At 48.5% G+C, this 15,996-nt stretch overlaps 1 protein-coding gene across 8 annotated transcripts in view; it reads left to right on the top strand.

Moving 5' to 3' along the window:
• Positions 1-13,766, top strand: part of MYO16 (myosin XVI) — a 183,567-nt gene extending 169,801 nt beyond the window's left edge. For 6 of the 8 annotated variants that reach the window (XM_048501914.1, XM_048501905.1, XM_048501895.1 and 3 more), the window contains 5 exons: positions 4,503-4,798; positions 6,485-7,645; positions 8,206-8,364; positions 8,672-8,757; positions 12,787-13,766. In XM_048501914.1, the coding sequence (XP_048357871.1) occupies positions 4,503-4,798; positions 6,485-7,645; positions 8,206-8,364; positions 8,672-8,757; positions 12,787-12,984 (1,900 nt within the window). In that variant the 3' untranslated portion in view covers positions 12,985-13,766. Of the gene's footprint in view, positions 1-2,803; positions 2,929-4,502; positions 4,799-6,484; positions 7,646-8,205; positions 8,365-8,671; positions 8,758-12,786 lie in introns of those variants that run through there. The other 2 variants (XM_048501946.1, XM_048501937.1) reach the window with 2 other exon arrangements.
• Positions 13,767-15,996: the final 2,230 nt, after the last annotated feature.

Below are 15,996 nucleotides of genomic sequence, written 5' to 3'. Positions count from 1 at the left end.
CCCTCTCCCACTGTCCCAAACTGGCCAAACTGCCACTGGACTGGGCCTCCCAAGACTGGTGTTGTACAGGGGCAGGACAGACTCCTGGGTCTGGTCAGTGTCTACTGACAAGCCTCTGGCTGGCGCTTCGCTCTGCACCAACAAGCCAGTGCCTTCCTTCCCCTCACAAGCTTCCTTCTCTTGAGGAGACTCACTAGAATCCTGCCAGCTGTCTGAGCTGGACCAGAATTCCTTTTCCCCAGAGACGGAGCGGAGAGACTTCACTCCACAGACTCTGCTCTCAACTGGACACGAGCTGCTCTCTTCAGAACTCCCAACAGAGAACTGTCTTTCTGTTTATCTAGCAGCGTTTTTGGGGCCCCTTACATTGGCCAGGGGCAACAGTGCCTTCCATCGACCAATCACCTTGCTTTTATTTAAATTAGGGCCTGCTGCCTTACTTTTACTGTCACCCAGGCCTCTTCACACCAGCCCTTCAGGGTGGGGCAAGTCCAACCACTGTCAGCAGGCGTGGGGGGTCTCTATCAGCTCTGCTGGTGGGCGGCTGGTGGTTCTACGAGGCCCCGCCGGGGCCACTTGCCCCAGATGGCAGCCAGTAGAGGACTTGGTATCATAGCTTTGATCTTCCTTAATTCTGGTTTCTGCCTCGCAGGCTAATAAGATCCATTTTATGAGGGTATCTGGGTTGCCATTCGGTAACGACCAATGGTGGAGCTCCGGATGTAAGGTCTCCTTAAAAGCCTGCACCAAGACTGCTTTTGGCCAGTTGGGTATCTTACTGGCCAGAGCCCAAACGTTTTCAGAGAATTCTACAAAAGATTTACCCCCTTGGTGCATATGCATGACTTCTCTCTTGGCTTGTTCCCCCTGAAAGGGGTTTTCAAAGCATCAATGTAACACCATCATAAACACTTGAAGGGTGCAAAGCTTGGGGGCTTGACGATGGAATAAGCCCAGATACCAGTCCGCTGCCGGTCCCTCCAGTAATGCTCCCACATCATGCACTCGTTGTACTTCCTCCTTGTACATACTGCCTCCAAGGACGTGGGTAAGGGGGGTTCTCGGGTACAACCTCCCCATTACATGTCTGAAGCTCCGTCCCCCATTTGTGACTATTTTGGTTTTTTAGTGTTTTTTCAGATTTCGGCCTGCAGGGGGTGCAGTTTGTAGGCTAGCAGCACCAACATTTCAGGGATTTGTTGGGAGACCCTCCTGATGATACAACCCAGGTTTGGTGAGGTTTGGTGAGGTTTGGTGAGGTTTGGTGAGGTTTGGTTCAGGGGGTCCAAAGTTCAGGGGGTCCAAAGGGGGTGCCCCATCCCCCATTGTTTCTAATGGGAGCTAATAGGAGATGGGGATACACTTTTGAGGGTCCATAACTTTGGACCCCCTGAACCAAACTTCACCAAACCTGGGTGATCTCATCAGGAAAGTCTCCTAAAAATACCCTGAAAGTTTGGTGCTGCTAGCTTAACAATTACACCCCTGACAGCAGGCACCACCCCAAATTTCACCAGATTCTCCTTTTAAATCCATCTCCTTCTGCATGGATTTAAAGGGAGAATCTGAGGTCCCCAATTTAAAAATTGAAAGTGATGCTGTTTCAAGGGGATAATCCACCACAAAACAGCATCACTTTTCAATGTTGTTTTAACTGGGGACCCCAGGTTCTCCCTTTAAGGTTGATTTAAAAGGAGAATCTGGGCTCTCTAGTTTAAACACCATTGAAAGTGATGCTGTTTGGGGGTGGATTCCAGCATCACAGCGGCTGCCCATGGGGGGGGTGCAAAACTCAGAGCGGGAGGGCAGAAGGGACTGATGGCTGCTGGCTGGGAGCCCAGCTGGTGGGGGGCAGGCGAGTCTGCAGTCTCTTGCTTCGGAGAGCTGCTTTTATAAGCACTGAGGGTGGGGGTGGGGAGGCGGGCCCCATCCCCAAACCCCCACACCATAAAAAATCTATACCCATGTCGCTGACTGCCTCCTGTAGTCCTGCATATGGGCATCCACTTGCACCAGGAAATATGGCCGTCAGGAGATCCATTGAACTACACATTCAATTCCCTATGGGGCATCGGAACTGGGGCTAGCACTGGGGCGACAGCAGGCATCACTGGGATGGGCTGCACCAGCGGGGCAGGTGGACGTGGTTGCTGTTGAGGGAGTGGTGGAGGGGTGCAGTTTTAGTGCCCACTGCACTCCTGCGGGAACTGGGGGTCCAGGTGGCACTATGGCAGGTCCAGATCAGCTTCCATCCACTGGTGAAGTTTGTGCTCGAACCTGAAGCAACTCCATGTCATGGCGGAGTCTATGAATCTTGGCCTGGTACTTGAGCATCTCTCGCTCCCACTGCTGCTGTCGTTTGGAGGTGTCGCTGGTGGGTGCCGAATCAGAATCTGAGTCCACCACTGTGGTCACTGTGGCTACCGGTTGGGTGAGCCACGCTGCACTCTTTCGGCATTCAGACCTTGTTTCTACGATCCCCTCGGCTGCATCCCTCCACCAGAATCATCCCATGTTACCGACCTGCACCCAGCCAGGAGTGCATTTTTCCTCTTGTAGATAGTTTAGCCAGCCCGCAAGTGCTCCTTTGTGGTTCAGATACACATTTTTAAAAGAGCTCCAGAGACTTTCTTACCCCCACGCAGCAATTCAGAAAGGACTCTGGAGCAGTTTCCAGAGTTTGCACCTCTCCCTCAAACCTCGCCTTGCCACTACTGCATGGATGAGGCCTGCAAGCTGGCAGAGAGGCTGGTGACTTTGGTGGCCAATGAGGACCAGGCTGCACAAAGTTCTCCTTCCACAGACCAGCCACTCGTGTTGCCTCAGTCAGGAGGGAAACCAGGCAGGAACTGCGAGGTTGAACCCTTCCCCTCCCCAGCTGCCAAGAAGAGGGAGAAGAGGAGGAGCTCCCAGCCGAGCAAACACACAAAGCGCACGACTCAACTCCAGCCTGGAGGAGAGGCTCCAGCGTGCCCAGCTGCTCCCCCAAGGTGCTCCCGCTTGCAAAATCTGTCCTCCGTGTGCGCGCGCACCCCGCATCCCATTTCTTGGTGCCTCACTTTGGAAGGTCCGGCTGCTGGGACCTGCCCCACTTCCAAAATTTGTCCTCCACATGCACCACATCCCATTTCTTGGCGCTTCTCTTTGCAGGGTTGCACTGGTGCCTGACCCGTTTGAAAAATCCATCCTCTGCGCACGCCGCATCCCCTTTCTTGGTGCTTCTTTTTGCAAGGTCCTGCTGGGGACTGCAGCTAGGATGGAAGCTGCCTCTCTGGGGGGGGGAAGCTGGCCGAAAAGAAAGGGTAGCTTCTCACTTTCCCCAGGGGCGGCTTTACTCCAGCACCGCCCCTCTCAAAGTCCCATTATGAAAGCAGCTAGGCAGAGGAGGATCCAAGCAGGCAGAGGAGGATCCAGGCAGGCAGAGGAGGATCCAAGCAGGCAGAGGAGGATCCAAGCAGGCAGAGGAGGATCCAAGCAGGCAGAGGAGGATCCAAGCAGGCTTCCTTTATTTTTGCATGGTGTGAAAGATGAGTTTTGCAGAAGGAGCTCGGTGTCCATCTGCTGGGCAGGGGCGGGGGCGGGAGGATGAGTCCAAGGGGGGGCTGCGGCCCTAGCCTCAGACAGGACCCAAGGGGAAGGAGGAGGGGTGGGGCCTGGCTGGTTGGCCCCAGGAGGGGGCAGCCATACCGGGAGCCGCAGTACGAGGATGAAAGAGCCAAATGCGGCTCGGGAGCCGCAGGTTGCTGACCCCTGCTCCTGTCTGTCTGCTTGCACTGGTGGCTCATCTGACTGTGATGTGTCAGGGCACCTCCTCAGCTGTTTCCAAAGCCTCCAGATTTTTTATTTATTCCTTCTGTTTGTGGCTCCTCTTCCACAGGCCCCTCATGCCCAGAAGACTGGCTCATGTAGCTCAGGGTCTCATGGCAACTAGGAAGGCTTCTAAAATGGCATCAGTGGCCACAGGATGGGTCTGTGGCCCCCCTCACTTATGGTTTGTCTCTCTCACAGCGGCCCACCAGTTCCTCTGAGGGACCAACAACAGGGCCTAAATGTCAAGGCCTCCACCTGAGGTTGGCTCCTGGCATGGGGATTTAGGAGTTGATTCTCTTTGAGTGTGGAGGTTGCCTTCAGTCACCATGGCCAGTAGCCACTGAATGAATAGCATTTTCTAAGGATTTAAAGCAGGGCTCATCTCGCAGGTTCTGCGACTCCTCATGCAGCCCTCTTGTTGACCTCCAGGGACTAACTGGTCTCATAAGGCACCTTCATGTGTTCATGTGTATCGGATGTGCTTCCACAATGCAGCTGTCACGTCCAGGGTGCTCATTTGGAACAGGGTAGGAAGGATCCTGACAATCTGACCAGCATTTCTTTCTGAGGAGACTGCACCTCAAATGCTGTTCAAAGACTAGCAGGAGCTCCCAGGGGTGGTTTGCCTGCATGAAAGAATGCATCCGTTCTCATCCGACTAATGTGGCTTGGCTTCTCATGTCCATGTTCAGAGCCAGAGACCAACGCAACGGAGTGCCTGGCGAAGGCTGTGCTGGTTGTCGAGCCTCAAAGCATCTCGTGCTCGGCTGGGTGCCCATTCCCTTGGCAGGGGAGGGGCTGGCCCGGTCTGCAGTGGCAGCTTCTGCAGCCCCTCCTTCTGGGCAGGCAGCACTCAGCGTGGAGGATGGCAGCAGCGGCCTGCAGTCGCCACGGAAGCAGCCTCCTCCGAAGCCCAAGAGGGACCCCAACACCCGGCTCAGCGCCTCCTATGAAGCGGTTTGTGCCTGCTTGTCAGCAGCCAATGAAGGTCAGCATTTATATGGTCAGAGCAACCTACAAACAATGAAACCAAACCAAGGAAGCCAGTAAAAGCTATTGGGGGAGGCCTCAGCAGGACATCGTGCTATAATGCCCACCCCCCAAAGCAGCCAGTTCTTCGAAGGAGCCGGTCTCTGTCACTGGGAGAGCAGTTGTGATTCTGGGGTGATGCCAGGAGACCTCTAGGCCCCACATGGAAGCTGATAACTATTCTAGTTCCCCACTCATCCACATGAGTGGCAGACTCTTATCGGGTGAACCAGATTGGTTTCCTCACTCCTACTCATGAAGTCTGTTGGGTGACCTTGGGCTGGTTACAGTTCTTTGGAACTTTCTCAGCCTCGCCCACCTCACAAGGTGTCTGTTGTGGGGAGAGGAAGGGAAGGAGTTTGTAAGCTGCTTTGAGTCTCCTTACAGGAGAGAAGGGGGGGTTCTAAATCCAAACTCTTCTTCTTCAATGATTAGATTGACATGAGCAGTTCTTCCAAGATTCTGGCAAAGAGAAAAGTTAATATAGTTCTGAGGATTACCTGTCCAGGGGTAATGCTTTTTTTGCCTTGTCTATGTAATGATTTTGGTGATGTCCTGTTCATTTGCTGGCCATGGGGGGGGGGGGGCACTGGATTTGAACACAGTCTAATCAGAGCCAGTCAAGCAGCATAACAAAGATGGTGCCCATGGAGCTTCACTGGATCCTGGCCATGAGCAGCCAGGGATCCATGATTGGGATCCCTTCCTGGGCTTGGCTTGGATGTGGCTGGTAGAAGCCCAGGAAACCACGGATATACCTTTCTGTGGTCCCGGAATCAGCCCTGACAACTCCACAGGCCCTTACTTGGTCCATTCCCTGAAGATCAAACCAAGCTCCTTTTATCCTTGTATTTTCCCTTGCTTGATCAAAGTAAACCACGTAGTCTCTAGCCAGCAGTTTCACAAATGCAATGTCCCTGCTGTAGTTTTTTTTTTTAAGGGAAGGTGTAACAGGCTTGTCCCAGTAACGATAGTTAAAATTTGGTCTGAGTACATCCCAAAAGAAGTGGGAGAGGCTCCTTGCCACATCTACAGTCAAACTTTGTACTACTCTACTAGATTTTACCCCATTACTATGTATAGGTGTGAAAGTTGGACAATGAAGAAAACCGACAGGAAGGAAGTAGATTCTTTTGAAGTGTTTTTGGAGGAGAGTTTTGTGGGTACCATGGCCAATCAAATCAGGGGTTCTAGATTAAATCAAGCCTCAATTCTCCCTAGAAGCTCAAATGACTAAACTGAGACTATTTTACTTTGGTCCCTTTATAAGAAGATAAGGAATCACTGGGGAAAGTTGAAGACACTAGGAAAAGACAGAGACCCAGCAGGAGATGGGCTCTTCCTGCACAGCACAAATAAAATGTCTTGAGAACGTCAGAAGAAGCATTTTGGGGAGGAACTTTGCACAGATTTTTTCCCAAAATGTCTTCAGGGCATTTTATTTCAGCTCAACCCAGGATTTTTAGCAATCTTTTTTCCCAATATGGGGTCACAGTATTTTTCCCTTGCCTAATCAAAGAAGGATAAGATGGGTTGTTAGACTTTTAACATGAAGAAAGCACAAGTTGTGAATTGGACAATTATTCTATTCAGAAAGAAAGAAAAATGTTGATCTGTTACTAATATCTGTGGCTTCTTTGTTTAGTGTTAAGCCGACCACGGCCTCATAGCGATGATTATAGCACCATGAAGAAGATCCCTCCCAGAAAACCCAAACGAAGCCCAAACACTAAGCTGAGCAGTTCATATGAAGAAATATCTGCCACCAAACCTGGGAGTATGAAGCACATGAACACAGCAGCTAAACCAGGTGAAAGACACGAGTTTTTGCTGATACAACAAACCTCTTCAATAGATGGGCCACATCACACCCTGCTGAGTTTCTGTCAGTCACATGCTGAGGAAGACCTTGAGCCTGTGTACATTGAAATGGTGGGGAATGTGATGAGGAACCCTTTTGAAGCAGCAGAAGAGCCTGACTCAGCAGAGTGTGTCTATGAAGAAATGAAATACTTTCTGCTGGAAGGAAGTAGCAACAGAAACGAGTTGGCTCTAGGGGTTCCTGGATCTCCAGGACTTCCAGCAGAAGAACTTGATGCCCATAGCTGGGCACCTTCAGGCCACAAGGACTCTTGTGACATTCCAGCCCCCTTCCCGAATTTACTTGCTCACAGGCCCCCCCTTCTTATATTTCCTCCAACCCCTATCACCTGCTCACCTGCTTCTGATGAATCACCCCTGACACCCCTGGAAGTGAAGAAGCTCCCTGTTTTAGGAACTAATCTGAAGTATCCTGGTCAATCTGAAGATTCCAGCCCCCTTCCCCCCCAGTTCCCTAAGAGCCAGAAGGGGGAGACTGAGAGGCCTCCTTCCCCTGGGTTGAAACTGTTTAATATTTCAAGCAAAGTTACACCCCCTTCCACCCCCTGCTCTCCTCGTCCTCTCCCCTTGTGTGCACCATCTTCTTCACCCCACCCACCTTCCACCAATGTGACTTCTCTCCCAGAGACTTCTGCAGCATTGGCTAATCCAGGGAAAATGGGAACAATAATACCTCAAAGATCAAATCCTGTTCCAGCGGGAAGTGGCCCTCCCACAGTCTCCAAGTTGCCTTACTCCCCAGTGAAGGAGGTGCCAAGAGTCGAGCTGAAGAAACTAAACGCCAATTCATCCTCGCTACTGCTGTACAGCCCCACAAGCACAAGATCCTTTCTCAGCCCATTGGATGAACTGACTCTCTTATTCAGTTCTGGACAAAGTGTGCTACGGAAGACTGCCGTGGGGAGAAAGATCAGAGACCTTGACTGTGAGTGCAGCAGGCCCTAGGGCTGTTTCGTGGACAATGCGGCCCATTATCAAAGCCAGCGACCCCCAGCATTTTTGAGCCCCCTTAGGTGCATGTGGAATAGTGACGCAGCCTGGTGGGCTGCTGCAGGAGTTGAAGCCAGCCACAAAATGGTTGCCACAGCTCAGTTTGGGCAACACAGAGTCTGGTGCTGTGGGTGGCAGCTGCTGCCAAAGCAATCTTTTAAAAAATCTGCACAGCCTTGCTAGCCTCACCCACTTGGCGAGCACCAGAAAGGGTGGTAGCGGGTGCCCTGGTCAAAGAAGTCAGCTTCAACTCTGTTTACCTTCTCTCAGAGAGTATTCTGGAGAAGGAGTCAAGCAGGTCTTAATGACTGTGCTTGCTGCAGTACAGCCCAAGGATCAGAAGCAATTGTTGATGTCCATGGACTCCTTCTGCTTGACTCCTTCTCCAGTTCCTGACAGTACATTGACTACTGTGTGTATATTTGTATGGTTGGGAGGGCTTCAATTATGGGTGCTGCGTGAAGGACTGACAGGACATTTCTCTTCTTTCACCAGGCAAGGAAGCCAATCTGAATGTGACAAACAGGGAAGGTTCCATCCCAATGGAAAATGTATCCAAAACCCAAGATAAGAATGCAAACAACCCCAGGACTCCAGCAACTAGTTCATTGTCTGGCTTTGTAGCTGCTGAAAATGGAAATTCAGTTCCGAATGGTAAACCATTTTTTGACCAACAGCAAAATGGCTGAAATATTATTTGTGTGTGTAAAGTGCCATCAAGTCTCATCAAGGTCCTGCTGAATGTATTCTTCCCATTCTTCAAGAACCATGATGCTTTTCATGCCAGTTTAGCAATGGTAGTAAAGTATCCAGGAATTCATGATGGAAGGGATATTTTGGTGTAGGAGAGAGTTTCTCTGTGGGCGTACATGAGGAGAAGAAATTGTTGTGGGGGGATGGTTGTGAATAAAGTCAAGGAAATAAGATTCTCACAGAGATTTTTTTTTAAAAAAAAAAACAGGTTTATCACAACCAGACAAGTATTCAAGGTTGCTGAGCAGCAATGAAACAAGACTGTCAGTGCACCAGGAGAGTCGCACTACTCAGGTAAATTGTTCTGTGCTGCAAACTACAGAGAAGTAAAACAGCGCTTGTGTTGTATTCTCCTAATAGCCTAATAGTCCCTCTTCACTTCTCAAATACCCGGATGTGCACTGGGAGAGTATACCTATGTGCAAGACTGGAACCAGTCAAATTTTGACCAGTTACCCACCGGTACTCTGGCACGCCGTGGACCAGAAGTGCATCAGGGCAAGAAATTTTGTCTCAGCGTGCTTCCACTGCCCTGCGCATGCTTCTTGAGAGCACTTCTGGTGCAACTTTTTGCGCCAGAGTAGGGCAAGAGCAGGGAACAGCCTGAGTGGGTAATTGACCTTGGATAGACCAGTAGCCTGTCTCATCAGCAGACAGCAGCTTCATGTGCATTCTGTGACAGAGGAGTAGTTTTAAGGTCTCAAAGAATACTAATTTCTTACCCCTTGATGTGTAAACAGTCCCAGGACTCCAGAACTAGTTCACCATCTGGCTCTGTAGCTGCTGAAAATGGCAATTCAGTCCTGAATGGCCAATAGCAAAATGGCTGAAGTATTCTTTGTGTGTATAAGTTCCATCAAGTCACATCAAGGTCTATCAAAGCATGATCCTGCTGAATGTATTCTTCCCATTCTTCAAGAACCATGATGCTTTTCATGCCAGTTTAGTAATGGTAGTAAAGTACCCAGGAATTCATGTGCATTCTGTTACAGAGGAGTTGTCAGAATCCCAAAAACTGAAACAAACTCATGTATAAGAACAGTAGTTTATTTTTTTTGCTTTTTCTATCGACAAACAAAAATATATACAACACTTCAATAACTAACAAAATACATAAATAACCACATAACAAACAAAAACAACTACATACATAAAAAACAATCACAACATCAACCTATAATGAAAAACATATAGTGGTAAGCTTCCAACTGTGTGCTTCGTTATTCATCTTCCGATTTTCCTTCCAAAATTCATATATTTCTTCAAAATATTACTATCTTATAATAACTCCAATATAACCTATTTCTGGTTATATATTTTACCTAGATATATAAACCATTGTTTCCATTGTTCCAAAAAATGTTCTTTAGTTTCTAAAACTTCAAAACATGTAAGTTTTGCCACTTTAATTAAATCTAGAACTTTTATCTGCCAATCTGGAATTTTAGGGATTTTACTGGTATTCCAATTTTGGGCAAGAACCGCTGTTCTTGCCCAAAATTGCCGCTTTTGCTAAATATTGCAATAATGTTCTATAGCTTCTATTCTTTACATCCTTACAAATGCCTAATAAGTACAATTCTGGAATACACCTTACCGAAATCCTTAAAATTTTCTGTATCTCCTGATGAACCATCAACCAAAATGTTTAAACTTTTCCACAAGTCCATAATTGATGATAGAGAGTTCCCACTTCTCTACCGCATTTCCAACATAAATTTGATTTGTGGGTATATTTAGCTAAAACTGCGGGTGTCAGATATTTTGTAATAGTTTTCTTTAATGTAATTACTAGTAGTGAACTTAAGACCTGAGCGCCATAATTTTTCCCAATCAGCAAGCATTATTATATGTCCAAAGTCTTGCGCCCATTTAATCATATGTTCCTTAATTAATTCATCTTCCATCTTCAATTTTAAACACAAATCATAAAGTCTTCTTATTAAATGATCCTCTTGTCTCCATAATATCTCTTCTAATTCAAATAACCGAAATGGTTTATCTTCCTTAGCAAAAGTTTTATTTAATTGTTGGTGTAACCACCAGTTTATATTCCAACCCTCTAATTTTAATTCCTCTAGATCTTTTATCCTGACCATTGTCTTATTATCCTCTTGGACCACTTTAAGGCGGTTTCTGCACGGGCTGAAAGCAACGGCTTCAGCCCGGTAAAATACCGTTTTGGCGGGAACCCTTCGCACAGGCGCCACTGCCAAATCGATGCAGCAGCACTCTGTGCCCGCCAAAATGGTGTATTCAAAACTCGCTTGGGGAGCGAGTTTTCCTGCAAACGCCGGCTTCCATCTGCTGCCATGTGAATGGCAGCAGGTGGAAGCCAGCATTTTCCCCTTCCCTCCCTGGCCCCAAATGCCTCGTTACCTTCTGCTGGCAGCCGCATCGCTCTATCGTCGCTCTGAGGACACGGTGCTTCATCCTTCGGTGCTTCATCCTTCGCTGTAGCCATGGGGGCGTGTCCCCTTCCCTCCTCAGAGTGACAATAGAGGCTGATGCAGCTACTGCAGAGGAGTAACTAAAAGGCACTGGGGACGAAAACGTCTGCAAACTGTCGCGGAGCTTGCTCCCACAGCTGCGCATCCCATGGTGCCGTTTGTGCGAACGGCCCCAGAGCCTGCATCGGCATGATAAATGCCAATGCAGGGTCTCTCCTCTGGCTGTGCTGAAACCGCCTAAGGCCGTTTCCGCACGGGCGGAATATGGCGGCCTGGGGACGGCAAAAACGCCGTCCCCAGGCCGCCATTCGCACAGGGGGCACAGCTGCATCGCAGCCGCGCCGCCCTCGTGCCGCCTGACTGCCACGAAGCCGGCGTTTCCCCAGAGCACTCGGAAGCGCTCTTGTTGGGGAAACGCCGCCTTGAAGCCGCTGCCAAGCAAACGGCAGCGGCTTCGAGACGCCTCCCCCACCCTCCTCGCACCCGGCACTTACCTTGTCCCCGGGCCTCCGGTGCGTCGCCGAGGCCTGGGGACCGCCCTGCCCTCGCGCTGGAGCAGGCACGCAGAACCAGGGGTGTCCCCAGGCAGCGGCGCACGGAAAACCAGGATATCTGGCGTCGGCGGTAGGCGCTCCGCAGTGCCGGCTGCCCGGCTCTTTCTAGGACCATCCGTGCAGACTGTCCTAGCGTCGTCGGGTCGGCATGCGGAAACGGCCTAAGAAAATCCTTGTACGTTAACCAACCTTTATTTGTCTTATCCCTCTTGAATAAAGCTTCGTGAGGGGATATCATAATGGTGTATGATCACAAAAAAATGTATAGTATTTTCTCCATATTCTATATAATGCGAATCTGATTGGATTGTAAAAAAATTCTTTATTAATTTTTCTTTGTCATACCATAAGCATGCATGCATCCCGAATCTCAGATCAGCTCCTTCTAGGGTTAACAGATTATTGTTCAAAAGAAGTATCCACTCTCTTAACCATGTTAGACAACATGCTTCATGGTATAATTTTAAATTCGGTGCCGCTAGACCTCCTCTATCCTTGATGTCAGCCAAAATTTTATAACGAACTCTAGGTTTCTTCCCCCCCCCCCCAGAGAAATTTTAAAATATTTTTGCCAGATTTTGAAAGGCTTATCTGATTTGATTATTGGTAAATTCTGGAATAAAAATAGCATTCTCAGAAACAAGTTCATTTTTAAAGCTGTTATTTTCCCCAATAATGATAGATGGAGTTTACTCCAAATATCTAAATCCTTTTTAATTCTTTTCCACAAAAACTCATAATTATTTTCAAAACTTTTAAATTGGATGCCATCAAATATATTCCTAAATATCTTACCTTTTTGCTAATGTAACCTCCCCAATTACTTTGAATCAACCTATTCCACCAACCCCAGCATACAGAAAGCAGCAATAGCAAATGCCCCATAATAACAGGCCTCCTGACAGGAGTAGTTTTAAGGTCTCAAAGAATGCTAATTTCTTACACCTTGATGTGGGTATTTTCCATATTTATTACTTTCAGCAGCAGCATCCGTGACAGAAGCTGCATGGTGGCAAAGCCTTGCCAGACTTTGGTCTCATGGGAAGATTTTGGGGGTGGAGCCTGGGGAAGGTGGGGTTTAGAGATAGTGGAACCTCAACGGGGTATGATATCATACAGTCCACCCTCCAAAGTTCTCCAGGGGAACTGATCTTGATTGTATGTCGATCACCTGTATTAGCAGGACAACTCCAGGTGACTCCTGGAGATGGACAGAACTCCTGGACCTCCAGGTCCCTGTCTCATCCCAGGCCACACTCAGCATCATTTCTGTTGCAAATAAGGGAGGGGTCGTCCATATGGCTTCTTTCCCACTGCAGGTTATTCATCAGCTCCGACTGTCCAAGAATGAGAGTGCTGCCCTGCAGGAACTTCTAGACTGGCGCCGGAAGCTTTGCGAAGAACAAGAGGACTGGCAGCCCATCCTGCACCAGACGGAGCAAAGTCTTGCTACTCCACCCCTCTCTCCTTTAGAAAAAGCCAAGTCTCTTGCAGAAGGCAGGCGAGAAGTCCTGTAACCAGCTGACTTCAGGCATCTGGGACACCACCACGTGGTCTGGATTTTGCTTTGGTTTGGTTTGGTTAGGTTTTGACAGGCCACCAAATACATTGTCTTAAAACTGCAAAAAAGGGCATTTCTAGCATGTTTCTTTCATTTTAATGTGCGCTAGCATTCCCAAAAGTAGCTGTTTTTCAAAACACAGGGATACTTTTCATATAAGTTTCTTGCGTGCTTGTATCAATGTCATAGGACCCAATCTTGAACCCAACCTAAAAATTGTTTTAACAATGCAGATCACTTGTTAGTAGGGCAGAGAAAGAAGGAAGGTGGTGCCTGGGATCAGTGTTCAGCCCCACTCCCAAGGAGGAAACTTGTGTGAACACCCTCAGGTGACAGATGAGGAGCTCCTGGTGTCAGGAGCTTTCTACCCTGCACAGCACCCTTTAACACACATAGATGTGATCTGGAGGGTCACATACCGTAAAGTCTACCACCTTTGAAGGATTGTCTCTGTAGGACTAAGATTATGATGTCCTGTGATCTAGTTCATGCATTTTATGTTCCACTGGTTTCAGTGGAGCCCAAACTATGCAAAACTGTGGATGAAGTTGCAGTTGTGTTATTTTGTATTAGTTAGCAGCAGGTCAGGAAATTGCCTTGTTTTGCCCTTAGTAGCAAATCTAACCAGAAGCATTCCAGAAAGTGTAGCAAAATAAAAGATCATCAGACATCTGTGCCCACGGTAAAGATGTATCACACATTGTTTCTCATATCTCAATGAACAGGTTTGTTATAGTGCATGTAGAGAAATATTTTTCTTTCTATGGGCATGCGTTTGGCTGAAGCTGCAAGTACAATGATTATTTACATGTTTATTATTAGATTTATGCAAACGATGCTGGTCTTTCTTCATACTGCAGTTGTAGTACTCTGAGCCAGCCTTGTGTCGTGGTTAAGAGTGGAGGACTCTGACCTGGAGAACTGGGTTCAATTATCCTCTCCTCCACATGAAGCCTTGGAAGAAGAAGAAGAAGAAGAAGAAGAAGAAGAAGAAGAAGAAGAAGAAGAAGAAGAAGAAGAAGAAGAAGAAGAAGAAGAAGAAGAAGAGAGTTTGGATTTATATCCCCCCTTTCTCTCCTGCAGGAGACTCAAAGGGGCTTACAATCTCCTTGCCCTTCCCCCATCACAACAAACACCCTGTGAGGTAGGTGGGGCTGAGAGAGCTCCGAGAAGCTGTGACTAGCCCAAGGTCACCCAGCTGGCGTGTGTGGGAGTGTACAGGCTAATCTGAATCCCCCAGATAAGCCTCCACAGCTCAGGCGGCAGAGCGGGGGATCAAACCCGGTTCCTCCAGATTAGATACACAAGCTCTTAACCTCCTACGCCACTGCTGCTCCTTGGACCAGTCATATTCTTTCAGAACCACCAGCCCATACAGAGGCAGGCGATGGAAAATCACCTCTGAACATCTCTTGCCTTGAAGACCTCGTGGGGTCACATGAGACAGTTGCAAGTTGATGGTGAGCACACACCTACACAATACTAGGATTAAGTTAGATCCTAAGACTAATATTTGCTTTATGTTGCTCCAAGTCAAATGGAATGTGTAGGTGTTTAAGGCAACAACCCCCCCCCAAACAGCCAGTTAGTCCAGGGGGGCTGACTTGTATTGCCAGGTGATCCTCTGTAATAGTAGGATAATCTCCAGGCACTCCTGGAAGTTGGCAAGCCATGCATATATCATGAGCTTTTCCAGGAGGATGGCAACACAAGACATCATCTAATCTCCTGCCTGGAGATTGAACAGGAGGCAAGCAGCATATGAATACGTGTTTACAAACAAACTGGGGCCCAGTATGTACTTCTGGGAGAACAACAAGGGTTAATGTTGCAAACTGTGGTTAAAACAAGGCAGAATTTGTCATCACATGTGAAAGTGGCTTCTCAGAATCATGTTTGATTCCTGGAACGTGACCACTTCAGTTTGCCAGTGAAGTCTGAAAGGGGATGCCATTCCAAAAGCATGCTTCTGCTGTTCTGAAAATACTGCGACTGGGTGGTCCGTGGCCTGGATAAGGCAGAGTTCCTGAGTCCGGAAACTTGCTTTCAGTCCGACATGCTGACCTGAAGGCGGGAGTCTGGGCAGCAGCCATTCCTAGCTGGAGCAGCTGAGCCACAGGAGGTGCAGCAGGTGCTTGGCACTGGACTGGGAAGTGAAAATGGCTCAGCAGCCCTGATAAGACCACTCCAGGCATACAGTGTGGCTGATGGTTCCTCTTCACCCCCAGAGGGGCAGCAGTGCAGGAGGAGGCAGGTGGTGGGCTGATGTTGATCACTAGTGAAGGAACTGAGCCAGGTGGGCCCTGGAGATGCTCGCATTGTTGCTGGGACGCAGCTAGGGGAGTGGCCCATCAGGAAATTTCCCTGGAAGGCGAACGGGTTATCTTCCCCAGCCCACCCCTGGACAGTGATTGCAGCTCTGGGAAGAGGGCAAAACTTGGAATGGCACCCCCAGATCCTGAGCAGGATCCTGAGCTGCTTCACCAGTGCAGGCTTCCTGCACCAGTTCCTGACTTTCCTTCTGCAGAGTCAGTTTTGTGCCGAGGGCAGTAACCGCCCCGTCATCAGAGGCCACTTTAGTTTCAGGAATGATCCACACCATCATGACTAATACTGTTTGCACTGGCTGTTTGCCCTGAGTCTAGAGAGTGTCTATCTTCATGGGCTCCTTGTAGCTCTTTAACTCTGAGGCCTGTTTCTCACTCCAACCTGGCACTTATTATTGTTGCTGGGTATTCAACCACCATGACCACATGGTTCCCAGCACTCTTGTGCTTCAGACTGATCAAAAGATTTTCTGAGCATGCTCAGGAATGATCACTGCTGTTCCACTCAGGCACAAAGGTATGGGGCATGTACTACTGTGGCAATCATGGTCACCACCCACAAGGTGACATCTAGCTGACATCCCAATTAACATCATATTTTGATAGATGTTCAGAGCTTTTTTGCGCTCCAAAATGCAACT

The sequence above is a fragment of the Sphaerodactylus townsendi genome, linkage group LG01 (genome assembly GCF_021028975.2).
Source record: "Sphaerodactylus townsendi isolate TG3544 linkage group LG01, MPM_Stown_v2.3, whole genome shotgun sequence".
Taxonomy (NCBI): domain Eukaryota; kingdom Metazoa; phylum Chordata; class Lepidosauria; order Squamata; family Sphaerodactylidae; genus Sphaerodactylus; species Sphaerodactylus townsendi.
Note: the sequence above shows the minus strand (reverse complement) of the source record. Positions and strands in the feature narration are given on the sequence as shown.